The sequence below is a fragment of the Lygodium microphyllum genome, chromosome 14 (assembly GCF_053477565.2).
Source record: "Lygodium microphyllum isolate KBCC chromosome 14, Lygodium_microphyllum_v1.1.10, whole genome shotgun sequence".
NCBI lineage: Eukaryota > Viridiplantae > Streptophyta > Polypodiopsida > Schizaeales > Lygodiaceae > Lygodium > Lygodium microphyllum.
This window is the reverse complement of record NC_141148.1, coordinates 117604922-117619246: the sequence shown is the minus strand read 5'-3', so window position 1 is coordinate 117619246 and position 14325 is coordinate 117604922. Positions and strand designations below refer to the sequence as shown.

Sequence of the window (14325 nt, the reverse complement as noted above, 5' to 3'; positions counted from 1 at the left end):
CCTGAGTACCATTGAAAGATGCATAATGTCCATGTTGCATGCCTTTTGCCTTCATATCAGCTTTTTTTTTATGACAATCCTTTGCAATATGCCCATATCTTCCGCAATAATGACAGTCTTTATCCTTGTTAGATTGTTTATGCGATTTCCAGGAGCCACCTCTGCCTCTAGGTGATCTCCCCTTGCCTCTAAAGGCTCCAGATCCTCATTGTCCTTGTGTATTTGAGCTATGCAAAGCATTTTGATGCTACTATCCATATGTGTTTTGAGTGTCTCCTCGACCCCAAAAAGCTCCACAAGCTCTACTACCTCTAGCTCGCAAACTAGAGTAAAAGACAATGTCTCTACCCTGAGATGCGCTTGAACCTGTATTTAAGCCAAGTTTTACTTCTTTATGTAGTAGTAGTGCAAGTAACTCATCCCAATCAAGGGGTTCTATTCTCATAGAAATGGACGTATCAAATGCCTTATACTCCTTGCCTAACCCATTCAATGTCACTACAATCATATCATCCTCTAAAACACAAGATCCAATAGTAGCCAACTGGTCAGCTATGGTCTTTATTTCCGTCGTGTATGCTTGAATGCTCTTGCCATTCCTAGACATGTTGTTGAATTGTTGCTTCAATTGTATCTTCCTTGCATGCGTGACATTACCATAATTCTTCATGAGTGCATCCCAAGTATCCTTCAAGGAATAGCAATTGGTAATCTGCATAGCCATCACATCAGAAATGCATAAAGAAAACCAATGCAATACTTTACTAGATCTTTCTGACCATTGTCGATGAGCTCTCAACTGTTCTTGTGTAGGATTCCGTTTAGGTAATTCGGGTTCATAGCCCCCATACATAGATCCCAATAACCTCTGCCAATCAAAAAGTTTTGCATCATGAACTTCCATGAAGCAAAGTTTTTGTTATCAAGCTTCTCTCCCACAATTTGAATGATATTGTCAGTGCCTTGAGTATTTGCCATATTTGCAACTAAGGTATTCAATGCAATATGCAATCTGTAAGTGCTTAACTCCTTGCAATTCAGGAAAAAACTTTTTGTAGTTCAGGAACAATTTTCCTGCAGTTCAAAAACAGTCTTCCTGCAGTTCAGGAACAGTTTCCCTGCAGTTTAGGAACAAACTTTCTACAGTTTAGGAACGGTCTTCCTATAGTTTAGAAATAGTCTTCCTGCAGTTCAGGAACAGTTTTCGGACAACCAGCTTACTGTAAATTGTATTCTAGCAATGAAAAAACACGGTCAACTGAGCATAAACCAAGCTCAAAGTAGTTCAAAATATTATATAGCAGTGGAAAAATATTCTCATAGAAATGGACATATCAAATGCCTTATACTCCTTGCCTAACCTATTCAATGTCACTGCAATCATATCATCCTCTGAAACACGAGATCCAATAGTAGCCAGCTGGTCAGCTATGGTCTTTATTTTTGTCATGTGTATGCTTGAATGCTCTTGCCATTCCTAGACATGTTGTTGAATTGCTGCTTCAATTGTATCTTCCTTACATGCGTGGCATTACCATAATTCTTCATGACTGCATCCCAAGCATCCTTCGGGGAATAGTAACTGGTAATCTACATAGCCATCGCATAAAAAATGAACAAAGAAAACCAATGTAGTACTTTACTAGCTCTTTCCAACCACTATTGGTGAGCTCTCCGTTGTTTTTGTGTCGGATTTCGTTCAGGCAATTCGGGTTCAGTTTCAGCCCCATACATAAATCCCAATAACCTTTGTCAATCAAGAAATTTTGCATCCTAAACTTCCATAGAGCAAATTTTTTGTTATCAAGCTTCTCTCTCATAATTTAAGTGATATTGTCAATGCCTTGAGCATTTGCCATATTTGCAACCAAGGTATTTAATGCTATATACAATTTGTAAGCGCTTGACTCCTTGCAGTTCAGGAATATTTCTGCAGTTTTCTTGCGGTTCAGGAACAAACTTTCTGTAGTTTAGAAACAGTCTTCTTGCAGTTCAGGAACAGTCTTCCTACAGTTTAGAAACAGTTTCCTACAATTCAGGACCAGTTTCCTGACAACCTGCTTGTTGTAAACTGTATTCCAGCAATGAACAAAACACAGTCAAGTGAGTATAAACCAAGCTAAAATCACTTCAAAACATTCTATGGTAGTGGCAAAACATTGCAGCAACAAATTATGTCCATACAAGCATCAATAGATGCATAGAACTGATGCTGACAGTCACTAGACTTTCCCACTGTTTATGATAAGCAAGTAGCCTATTATGACCAATAGCATAAACTCTGCAATAATCAGGATATTCTTAGCTCAAAAATATCCTTAAACCACCGTAGACATATCCCGGTACATTGGGGATTCAATATGTGGCCAAACAAGCATCAATGTTTGTACTGTATGCAAGTAGCAGTGTCAAATACTCTAACCACAACTTGTTTATAGCCAATCCACTGCTATAACTAGCATTATTTTCTTTGCTAAAACAAGAGTATTTAGACCTCAAAACAGCCCCAAAACATCTCTTATAGTTTCCACTCTATGTAAGAGTTGATACATGTCCAACCAGTCAGAATATATTGCATGTATGTCAAGTGAAGATGATACGTATCCTTCCTGCAGACAATAACTAGACAATACCCCAATATAACCAGTAACAAATCAGTCTAGACTTTGGGCTTTCAGCACTCACAGTATCCCAAAAAGCATCTACCACTCAAGTAGTATGATCCAAGTATTTGTCAGTAGCAAATAAGTGTCACAAATACTTCAATCCTATAGGTATACTATTTCCAAATTCAGGACAACAACCAGTTCCCTGTTTCTAGCATGCAAATAAGCTCCAAAACTGAGCATTTAACACTCTAGAACTATGCTTAAATGGATGAAAATAAGGGAATACACATTGTTAGGATGAGAGCTACTAATGCCCCAGGAACCACCTATTGTTTATTGCAGTAAATAGCTAGTCTGCACATGTCTATGCTAAATATCTCAAAATCTATGAAGAATTTTAAAAAAAATTCTTCTGCAAAGTTATAGACCACGTCAAAAAAGTCAAGAATCATGGGCTGTTTCTCCAAAATCCATTTTTGTAGCAAGATATGGCTTTTGCAAAAAAACGAGCTATAGACACAGTCTCCTTTGATGACATTTTTTCAAATCTGATGTCTTTGATGTCAAATGGCCACTCACAGGTGCTCAATGAAGCCTTATGAAGCTCCCAAACAAGGCACAACAAGCTCTTGCACAAGCACAAAGCATAAACCATGATGCATACCTTGACAAGAACAATGGCCGCCTTTCTTCTTCAGTAGAGTCTCTTATCTTCAAGCTCCAAATCCAGACTCCTTCAATGCCCTGCTCCAGAGAACCCATTCATGTTGGCTCTGATACCACGTTAAAGATTCAGAGAGAGAGAGAGACGACAAAGACATGGAGCTGTAATAGAGAGTCGTGAACCCTCATTGTTCTCTTCTTCTCATTATTCCATAATGCTTACTAAAGTCTAATCACACATAACTGAAAACATACTAGGTCACTAACTGACTGTATCACTAACTGTGGTTAAGACTGACCGACTCAATTATTTCAACACACATGTAGAGTGACAACTAAGATGACAACTATCTAGATAAGGTCGATCATGTCGGTGATACTGATCACGAGCTTGATTCTCAACAACCATAAGCTTGCCCATCATGTTTTGCATGCTTCTAAATCAAGACAAAGTAGAGAAGGAAGTCTTGTTATTAGGAAGACCCTTCAAGTGCACAGCTAGATGCAAAGTGGACTATCAACCGCATCAAATACACTTTATCCTACCGGGTGTCAAGATAATCATAGCATTTAGGAAAGGCAACCTTGCCAACCCCTAAGGGAAGGGAAAGAGACCTATCTAGGTTGAAGGAAGGCCTAGTGAGCAAGGAAGTTTTTAGGGATCTGTTAAAGATAAGAGGAAAAACGAGTGACACTCAATAGCAATCCCTCTAGTCTATACATGAAAGCCAAAGCTGTTGAAATATTTGAGAGAACCTCAAAGGCTATGAGGAAAAGACCATTGCACAATAGGAAACAAAGATCTTGGGAATACCACCAACAAACATCAATGGAGAGTTAGCACAATAGCATAATGGGCCTCCAAAGCATTGCTACATGCTCAAGGGTACTATGTAGGGAATCCATGGATTTGGTTGCCTAGACCACCCACATCACCACCTCATATCCCAAGTCTCAACCAAAGTAAAGAAACAAAGGAAAAGATCGAAGCGAAAAGCAAAACCATAGAGAAGATTGAGCCAGAGCTAGGTTAAAGAACCATGAGCCAAATCCCATCAATCCACAAAAGATGAATGAGCCTACCTTGGACTAGGGTACAACAACCTAAGGCAATTGATAACCATCAAGATAATGCAATAGCTTTTGAAGGGCCATCAATACAATTAGAGGCCATGATGCATGCTCCTTCTAGTGACGCTACTTGAACTAAAGAGGGAAGCCCTAGGAAGGAGACAGACAATTCACCCAGTGTTACTAAGTAGCAACCCAAGGAAGTTATCACAATACTTCTGAATATTTGAAGTCTCCCAAACTAAAAGCCCCATCATCTCCTAGGCATAAGCAAGAAAATCAATAGTAATAGCCCAATGTAGTTGCTCAACTTAACAAGAAGGGTATACAAAAGACAATGATAGATACTTCTAAGAATCAACAAAATCTCTTTGAGTACAACAATGAGATGACATCAAAAACCTCCCAATTGTCATTTCTTCAAGATAAAGAGACAAAACTTCTAGGGCCTAGCTAAACCACTCATGCCATTCTTCAAGGAAAAACAATCTAACAATAAAAACATCAAAGGTAGACAAGCAATCATTGGCCACTGCATCCACTTTAGCCACATCTAACAAAGTCTCCTAAGACGAAGCCACCCAAAACAAAAATAAAATATGAAGCACAATTCCATAACAAAATAAATCTCCTAGAATATGTGGTTGTTCATGCAGACCTTAGAAGCCTGCAGAATATGAAGACTTCCTCACTTAGCCATTGGCATGCGCAAAGAAAGAACACATTTATGTGCGATACCCAAAAACCGTTGACGTATTCATGCAATATATGTCAAAAACCAAAACTGGGGAGCTTCCTTTTATTCCCTCCTTCCACACTACATGGAGAAAGGCTAAACACTAGAACTAAAAGCTAAAGGGCATAGTGACTCCAATCAAAAATGGTATACTATGTGGGCTTCAGGCAGAGAACTTCGAGTCTAGCTAATGACTCTTGCTAAAGAAAGATAGACTATATGAGACTCAAGGAATGATCCAACATATGTAGGTCCCACTTTCTTACCAATACTCACAAAAGTACATAATGTGGAACTCCCTAAACCGGTCCAAGATCACCCTTTGCTAAATAAACTCATGATAGAGGAAGGACTAAAACTGCATATTGCTAGTCGATTGGACCAAGGAAACATGGTGCTCAATCTCTTTACACATGTACTATTCTTTGAAAAAGTGCCACAATTCCTTGATAATTACACTACATTCCAGCACAATCCCAACTCCTATAAATGGCTTATCCCTAGGAGAAATAACATTGTACCATACCTTGTTACCTTGTATATAAAAAGATTCATTGTAATTGTTGTATGTAATAAAATCAAAGATATTAGGTTTTTCTAAATGCACACCAGATATACAATATCCCTATAATGCTTGAAAGCATTGCAACATTTTTCTTGCGATGAGGAAGTAGCAATTGACCCCCCTAAACAAAGTGGAAATCATTAAGTGGTGCATGTTAAAGTCAAATTTTCAAAATTTTCAACTTTTCTATGCTCTTAAAGTTGACCGCCTATGCTCTCAATTTTTATCAAGTAAATGTTGACAAAATGTGTGATAAGTGATATGCTCAAGCTTAAAGATGCTAAATCCAAGGATGCACGGGATTCTTTTTTTACCTCAAACATTTACAAGAAGAAACTCAACATCAAGGAGCTAACATTGTTGAGCAAAATCCACTTTAACTCCTACCTCAAGTCTTCTACTACTCTAACATGAAATGTGATGGCTCTCCAAGAATCTCAACCATCTCTCGAACTATAGTTCTTTATCAGTACTTCCCAAATGTCGAGGCTTGTGCATCAAATCGATTTTGAAAGAATATTTTTTCAATTGAAAAAACCAATTCTTTACCATGATCAATATTTCAAACGCTCAACCATTCTAGTCTCTTTTGTAAGGAAAGAAGCCTCATTATATAGCATTTGTATTATTTATTCAAAAAAAATTAGATATAAAAATAAAAAGGAAACAAATACAAATATACAATCACGTTCATGACACTACACCTAGGGGTTCTCAAGTTAGGCATACTTGGTAGCCTTAGTCGACCAGCTTCGTCTCCAACCACCTAGCTCCTTCAATTTCCTCACATTGTGGCTCGAGGCATATTAAGGGTAGAACATACCTAAGGAACCTACCTTGCCTATGGTTAGACCTATCACCCTAAGTCACTTGTACTTTTCTTTCTTTGCTTCACTTCAATGCCATCACAACTAGCAAGATAAAAGTAAGGTGAAAAGAAAAGGAACTTGAAAGGGAAACCATTTTCTTCAACTACCACAAGCAACTGCAACTATTGGAGACCCTAATCCTCAAAATCATCAGTTTTGATGCAACATCTTGTTTGTCATACTAAGACGGTGTTTTCCAAGATTTTCTTTTAATATATTTTTCTTGAACACCAATAATTTTGCCCAACTATTGAGGCCCCTTGCTTTATCAACTACATAACTACAGGGAACCAAAACATCAGAATTTGAATTCTAACAAAGTAATACCCAAGTATGCATGCACGTACTAATGTAATATTTGCACAATAACATACGCACAATTTGGGTCCTCAAGTGCGGTACAATACTCCATGTCATCTTACTATTTTACCTATCTTTCAAACCCACAACATATGTCCCATGCACGAAAAGAATACTAGTACATCCCCCTAGGGAGAGATTGCACAAGAGGTTTTAAAATTGTAGATACTAAAGACTATAAGGATATATGCACCATTAGCCCTCCTTCAATGCTCCTAACCAATATATGTATCTTTCAACCCACCATTGGAACTTACCAACCAAGAATCTCAAGAATGTCATAAATTTCAACAGCATTGCCACCTACCACCACTCCAACCATAACTTACAAAGTACCTTAAAGCATTCTTTATTAACAAACACCACAAGGACTCCTCCAAGGACAACACTCTTACTATCCTTGACACCCACATCTTCAATGCAAGCTAGAGCATTGTCATCTACACTGATGAGTGCCATGGGACTATACCTTATCTAGGAGGGGGTAATATTACCCATAATAAGCAACAATGTGAATGAATATTAGGCCAATATTAATAGATTTTATTTTTGTGCTTCTATAACACAAGAATGATTGTCAAAAATGCATTAGAAGCAATTAAAATATTATTTTGTACATCACAAAGCGGTTGCATTACTTGCATTATTTTGTTTGTATATCTTAGAGCTCGGGCTCGATCGCGTGTAATTTGTATGGTAGACTTTGATAGCTAAAACAAAGAAGCTCTATTCCACTTTCACCCAAGGATGGCGTGCAATTGAGGGAAGACCAATCATGTAACCACAAGGTGGGCTAGATATCCAAGAGGAAGATGGAAACCCTAAACTTAAAAATCATATATAAAAAAGAGAGAAAAAAGAATGGTAAGTGTGTTTAGCATATTGCATTGAGTCGTTTAGATTCATGTGAGTGTAAGTAGGCTAGATGAGAGGTAGTCATGTACTTCGTGTGCCAAAACACTTGAAATAAGTAAGGGTGTGTCAACAATGCCAATGTTGGGTTCAAAGACCGCAATAAAAGGAGGGCAAACGTGCAACTTATTGAGGTGGTAAAGTCAACATAAAGTCAAAATGCCTAAGCACCAAGTTACTTTTGGGGAAAATGGGAAATTTATTGACGTGGCAATTATCACAGAGGAGTTCAAAAAGCCTAAGCCTAAGCCTAACTACTAGCACTAATTTACTTTTGGGTCGTGATGTATTAGATCTTTGATAGTTCTAGTAGTTTGTTTTCATTTTGGTGATAAACCCATGCCAATGGCTTCCCAAAGTAGAATTGCAACTAAAACTTTGATTTGTCTCTATCAAGTACCTTTGAGGTGTCCAAAAGGACATTAATATCTCTCTCTCTCTCTCTCTCTCTCTCTCTCTCTCTCTCTCTCTCTCTCTCTCTCTCTCTCTGCTCAATGATTCAAAAGAGGCACTTCTTAATTAGCTAAGTAATTAGAGGTTTGTCTCTCTTATTGTCAAAACTTTTAAATAATTTTGAAACACAAGACTTTTATAAGGCTACGAAAATGAATCTTTTTATCATTACTGAATAATTGATGCTTTAAGCATTTAACCAAAGCTTTTTGGAATTGCTCTCATTTTAAAAATACATTGCACCTAATGAGATTTTAAAGAACAAACACAAACGCCTCACCCTTGGCATGCCAATAAAAGGGTCAAGGTTCTTGGCAGTGAGAAATCAATCTCTCAATATCAGTGGTCATAAAAACATCTCCAACAGGCTTTCTCCATGTTGAATTGAATATGGGTATTCTATGTTTAATGGGCAGAGGCAGTTATTTTTGCCTTCCCCATTTAAGCATTTTCATGTAGTCATCTTGGAATATATTTTCCAGTCGAGGAACAAAATAACTATTAGGACACTTGTATTCTAATAGATAATCAGCTACACACGGCATGTACCCCCTCTAGATACCTATAACTTAATAAATAATCAGGTACACATTGCAAGTATCCTCTCTAGATAAATCTCCTAACAGTAAAACAAGGTACTGACATTGCTCTCTGGTGTCAACAACTCATTAGGTGCATGGGAACGGAGAGCTAAGTGAGTTTGACGAACGACACCTTTCTCCTGGCTTAATCTCACTCCTCGGAAGGTGCTTCTCAACAAGCTCCCCTTAAAGCAAAAAATAGCAATGTTCAAACAAATTAGTCTGTATTGCATTTTTTATGGCAGAAAGGAAAGAGGATACTGCCCAAATTTGAGAAAGTCATGTTTACTTTGGGCTTCTACAGCTCTATCAACTTCAAACAAGTTCGTTTTGGTGATAGAGGATCAATGGTAGTCATGGCCTGGCTATTGTGGGGAGGTGATCCATGCTTGCCCGGTTGGGAGAGTCTGGAAGATTAGGGACACTCTGCTGCATTGAAAGGTGGAAGTCAAGAGAGAAGTTTACCTGGGATGCAGGAAGCAGATGATGAGGGGGAAACAGAAGACAGAAGGCCCGGTGGCTGCTTGTCCCTGAATTGCCATTGCTAGGGTGTTCTCTTTATCTCCCTATTGTTAGCAATATGGGCAAGAAGATGCCCTATTTGCCCATGTAACACAAAGTTACTTGGAGAGATTGTACCTCACATAAATCAGGACCTACATTACTATATGAGCAATTACATACCACATTCACATATTTCATGTGACCCAAAGACTTTCAAGAGTATAGATTGCATTTGGAGTGAATCTTAAAATCTACCAAAAATCAAGAAAAGAAGTGAACTCCTCATGGCAACATGTGACAGACCCATATTTGCAATTGGAATTGGTAAAGACAAAAAAGACAGGTACAGATAATAGTCAAAATTAGGCAGACTTGTGAGCTAGATATTACTTTTCTGGATACATGAAGTCAACTTGCCAGACTGATTCGATGAGGTGTCCATTACACCTAGACTAGATTCTCATTATTGATTCCCAAACCCAACATAAATTGGGGGTGTAAAGACCTGCTCGTTCATTCTCAGGTCCAGAAAATGCCCCAAAAAAGCCGCAATTCAATGCTAAATTGATAATGTTACCAGGAGTTGGAGAAGTTTATTCAAATCAGTGTGATCAATTGTATCGTGTGTCTCTTAACCATCAACCACCTCTATCAATGAAGGTTCGTAATCAGGAGGTGCTTCAAAACCTAGAAGATTCATCATTGTGGCAGCTACATTAGCTAAACCTCCATTCGGAAGATCTTTGCGGAATTGTACCCCTTTAGCCAGACCAGGTCCACCAATGGCAATAGGTACCTAAGAATTTCAAGTCGCAAAGAAAATTTGATCAGAAAATCTTACAATTTTGTTACCATCACATAAATGCCAATTACACAACAATCTCTACCTAACCTGAAGCATGTTATTTCATTATGCAGTGATTATTAATACATGAACAGCTATAACTGTAACCTCTTTAAAAGCCTTCAAACAGGGACTGCAAGTTCTAGGCTAACCATTACAAATGTGGCCATCACAGCTTTCATTCTTAAAGCTTGGAACAGCCCGAGTCAAATACTCACAGGTGCACATGTGTGTGACGTGAGGATCTGCACATTTCCACTCTTATCAAGCACAGGCTGGCCAGTTTTTGTATTTCTTTTCACCATATCTTCAGCATTGCCATGATCAGCTGTTACAAGATAGATACCTCCAACCTTCTCTACCGCATCAAGAATCATCTGAAATAAATAGCTGATGTTAAAGATCAAAATGCTCTGAGAGCCAAAACAAACATGAAAGTGCAAGTTAATCAGATTTCATGCCAATTGAGCAAGTAGGACTGTCTTATTAAACAGCCAGAAACATCGACTGGCCTTTCGTGCAGTATCATCTATCTGCGTTGATAGAGCCACTGCCAACACAGCTGGTCTTATGATTAAGCATACATATAGTTTTGGTGTACAGGTTCAATGCCTAAGTTTTAACAAATGCAGACTGCTCATACATCCAATATCCTGCTGACTGAGCATACAATGGAATGATCAGAAAACACAAGATAACTGTGGTACTATATCAGCAATGACTTCTCTTCATCTAGCATCTGATGCAGTGAAATTTGATTCAAAAAAAATTCACAGAGCAAGTGTATTTAGCATTGCAATCTTAATAGACCTCTATGCAAGCTCAACAAGAATGTCAATCCCATATCAAAATATTAGCATACCTTCACTGCCTTATCAGCAGCCTCACAGCCGACAATTGTTGCCTGTAAATCTCCTGTATGCCCAACCATGTCACCATTTGGAAGATTCACACGCACCTGTATTGTCATTCAAAACAAAAACTTAAAATCACTTCATGTAATACACACAACCTTCCTAAAATGCCTGAATTAACTATTCCAACATGTGACCTGGTCATACTGGCCACTTAGGATTGCATCCCTGGCCTTTTCAGCTATCTCAACTGCTTTCATATTGGGCTTTACATTGAATGTAATGCCCTGATCACTAGGAATCTCAACATAGGTCTCCAGTTTCTCATCAAAATACCCCGATCGATTTCCATTCCAAAAGAAAGTGACATGACCAAATTTCACCGTCTCACTGAAGCAATAGTCTTACAGTCAGTTCATCTCTGTACTACAAAATATGGCAGCTATAATTAATACAAGGTGAAGAAATTGGAAAAAAGTACCTGCAAGCAAAGGTCTTCGATCCATTTCTTGCCAAGTATTCACCAGAAGTTCGATCTATTTCAGGAGGGCTAACCAGATAATGACTTGGGAGCTTTAACTCCCCATCATACTGAAGCATACCAGCATAGTGGATTTTGGGAACTCTCACACGATCAAACTTATCAAAATCTGAATATTCAAGGGCTTTTCCCAGCATGATCATGCGATCAGCTCGGAAATTGAAGGTGACCACTGCATCTCCATCAACAATAGGACCAACAGCCTTTCCATTTTCATCAACAATCACAAAAGGAGGGCAGTACTGATCATTGAACTTTGGGTCAGCTGCCTTCAGCTGCTTAAGAGCCTCTGATGCATTTGTGAACTTGTGGGGAGCTTCTCCCAAAACCTGGGCATCCCAGCCTCTCTTCACCACACTCCAATCATTCTGTAAATCAGATGATAGCAGTGAATAACTAGCAGCCTCCATCAATTAGTTCCCTGCCACTTAAAAGCATGCATAATACTACTTACATATTTAAGTCACTGAAAGTACCAAGACAGAGTACCTCATAGCGATCCATAGTCACATACATACGACCACCACCTGAAGCAATCTTTGCATCAACCCCCTGTTTTTGCAAATCTTTGAGATCTTTTTCAAGTTGCTCGACAAATCCAAAGCTGGAGCCATCAAGCACATCACGTCCATCTGTAAGAAAATGCACCCGTATCCTGTTGGCACCATGTGCAGCTGCACCTTTCATAAGACCCTTCAGACAGCATAAATGAGGAATATGAGTTGCACATCTTATACAGAAAGTCTCATTGAGCATTCAGCAGGGAGAGTCATTAAACCTGCAGCTGGTCATATCTGGAATGAACTCCACCATCACTCAATAGGCCAATCAAATGAAGAGTACCATTTGGGAAACACTCTTGAATATAACTGAATCCAGGTCCTTTAAATATTTTTCCAGTGGCCAAAGCAGAGTCTACAAGCTTTGCTCTGCATCCAATTTGTATATACAGTGAGATGAAGTAGAAAATAGGCAGCATAGCAGTGGGGATGCAGTAATTTAAATCTTCTGACAACTTAACAAAAAGCTTAGTAGTGAAGCTCACACAACTGGACATCTGCAAAATGCATCCTTACATGGCATGTCCACGCACTACTGCCTTGATCTTGATGTAGACAAGAAATAGAATCACAAATGCTAGAAACAGGAGATACATACCCTTGTTCAAAGATTCTCCCTGCTCCCAAGGCATTGTGACCAACTTCACTGTTACCCATGTCATCCTCAGTGGGCAGACCCACAGCAGGCCCATGGGCCCGAACCAACCTCCAATGCTCTGGGGCTCCCTGAATAATTGACAGTGCCAAAAGAGGAACATTGGGTCACTTGTAATCGTGTATGATGATTGACCAAAACAACCTGTTAATTGCAAAAGCACCTTTTTAAGCCCATCCATAGTTGGTGTCTGTGCAACATGGATGGCATTATATTGATCTTCTATCTGCTCACCCCAGCCATCTAGCACAATAACAGCAAGGGTCTTTCCCTTGGGAAGCTTTGAATGAGGAGGCAGAGTCCATGTGTTGCCAGTCATTCTGTCAAAGCACGAAATCGTTAGTGTACTTAACCATGCATTCTGCTCCAAGGATCAACAAAACTGGCAATCTATGTCAAAATACGAGCCTTAAGCATCCAGGATCAACAAAACTGGCAATCTATGTCAAAATGCAAGCCTTAAGCATCAGTCAGCATCCAGGATCAACAAAACTAGCCGTCTCCGTAACGCATAAAATTCTCCATGGACTTAAGCATGCACTTTGCATCGAGGGTTAACAAAAATGGCAACAAATAGTGGATACTGTCATCCACTCTACATCTAGATATAACAAAATGGTAGTAAAACTGTGGAGTTGTCGATGGAATTAGCATGCAATCTGCATTCAAAATCAATAGAACTGACAATTTCGTCAAATATCCGCATGCACGGATTCACGTATGCATTAAAGGGTGAAGATTTACGAGGCTACAACTTCTCTAGCCTTGCCAGTTTCAGTCAAAACAAATGAAGTTACCCTGTGCATCCTGTGCCATGCAGATATATGCATGCAATGAGAAGCTTACTTGCAAAGATGTGGGGGACAAAACTGCTGTGCGGATAACGGAGAATTTAGGATCACTTGAGCGGCGGAGTGGTGGACCGGTGGAGCCGCAATGGAGCGATGCGGGTGGCAGGGAAGACCTGAACGAACTGTATTGTGACGGCAGAAGAATTCAGAGCGATGAGCAGAGGGACCTGCGATTGCGCAGCTTGCTGAGAAGCCGAGACCAGGGGCGAGAAGATCGTCGCAGGGGCATCTCCCGCTCCAACAGAACACCCGAGATCTACACACACCGGAAACCCTATCTTGATGCCCTGCTGCACAATCCGAGACCAGCACAGAACAGAAACCCTAAATCCTCTCAAGAGAAACAGAGGAAGAAAAAGTCCCTGCAAATGCGCTTGCCTAACACACTAATTAAAAACGAGCATCGCAGGTCAAAAAGATGCATTCCAAGAGAGACGACGACCCTTTGATTGTACACGCGGCGACTGTCCATTAGTCCACGTTCTTCACACTTATTCTATGTATTTACACCTATTTTCCATTGGTCCCTTTCGTCATGGGTCCCACATGCCCTTTTTAAGGCAGGCTCTTTAGGAATATTCGCATCCGCTCCGGTGTCCAAAATGCAGTTTTTGCACAGCCTCGGCCCTCCAGCCCAGTCAGTGGTCACTAGGCTGATATTTTGCAAAGCTCACATGAACTGATGAGGTTCAGTCAC

The 14325-nt window shown here is 39.5% G+C and overlaps 1 protein-coding gene across 1 annotated transcript; it reads right to left on the bottom strand.

Moving 5' to 3' along the window:
• Nucleotides 1–9673: 9673 nt before the first annotated feature.
• On the bottom strand, nt 9674–14017 carry LOC148026026 (2,3-bisphosphoglycerate-independent phosphoglycerate mutase-like). Its single transcript, XM_087693263.1, has 10 exons — nt 13624–14017; nt 12941–13097; nt 12721–12848; nt 12341–12491; nt 12052–12255; nt 11503–11930; nt 11219–11411; nt 11030–11125; nt 10386–10544; nt 9674–10119 (listed from the first exon to the last, which is right to left on the bottom strand). Exons 2-10 carry the CDS (start codon nt 13094–13096, stop codon nt 9955–9957), a joined length of 1680 nt encoding a protein of 559 aa, XP_087549389.1. The 5' UTR covers nt 13097; nt 13624–14017; the 3' UTR covers nt 9674–9954.
• Nucleotides 14018–14325: the final 308 nt, after the last annotated feature.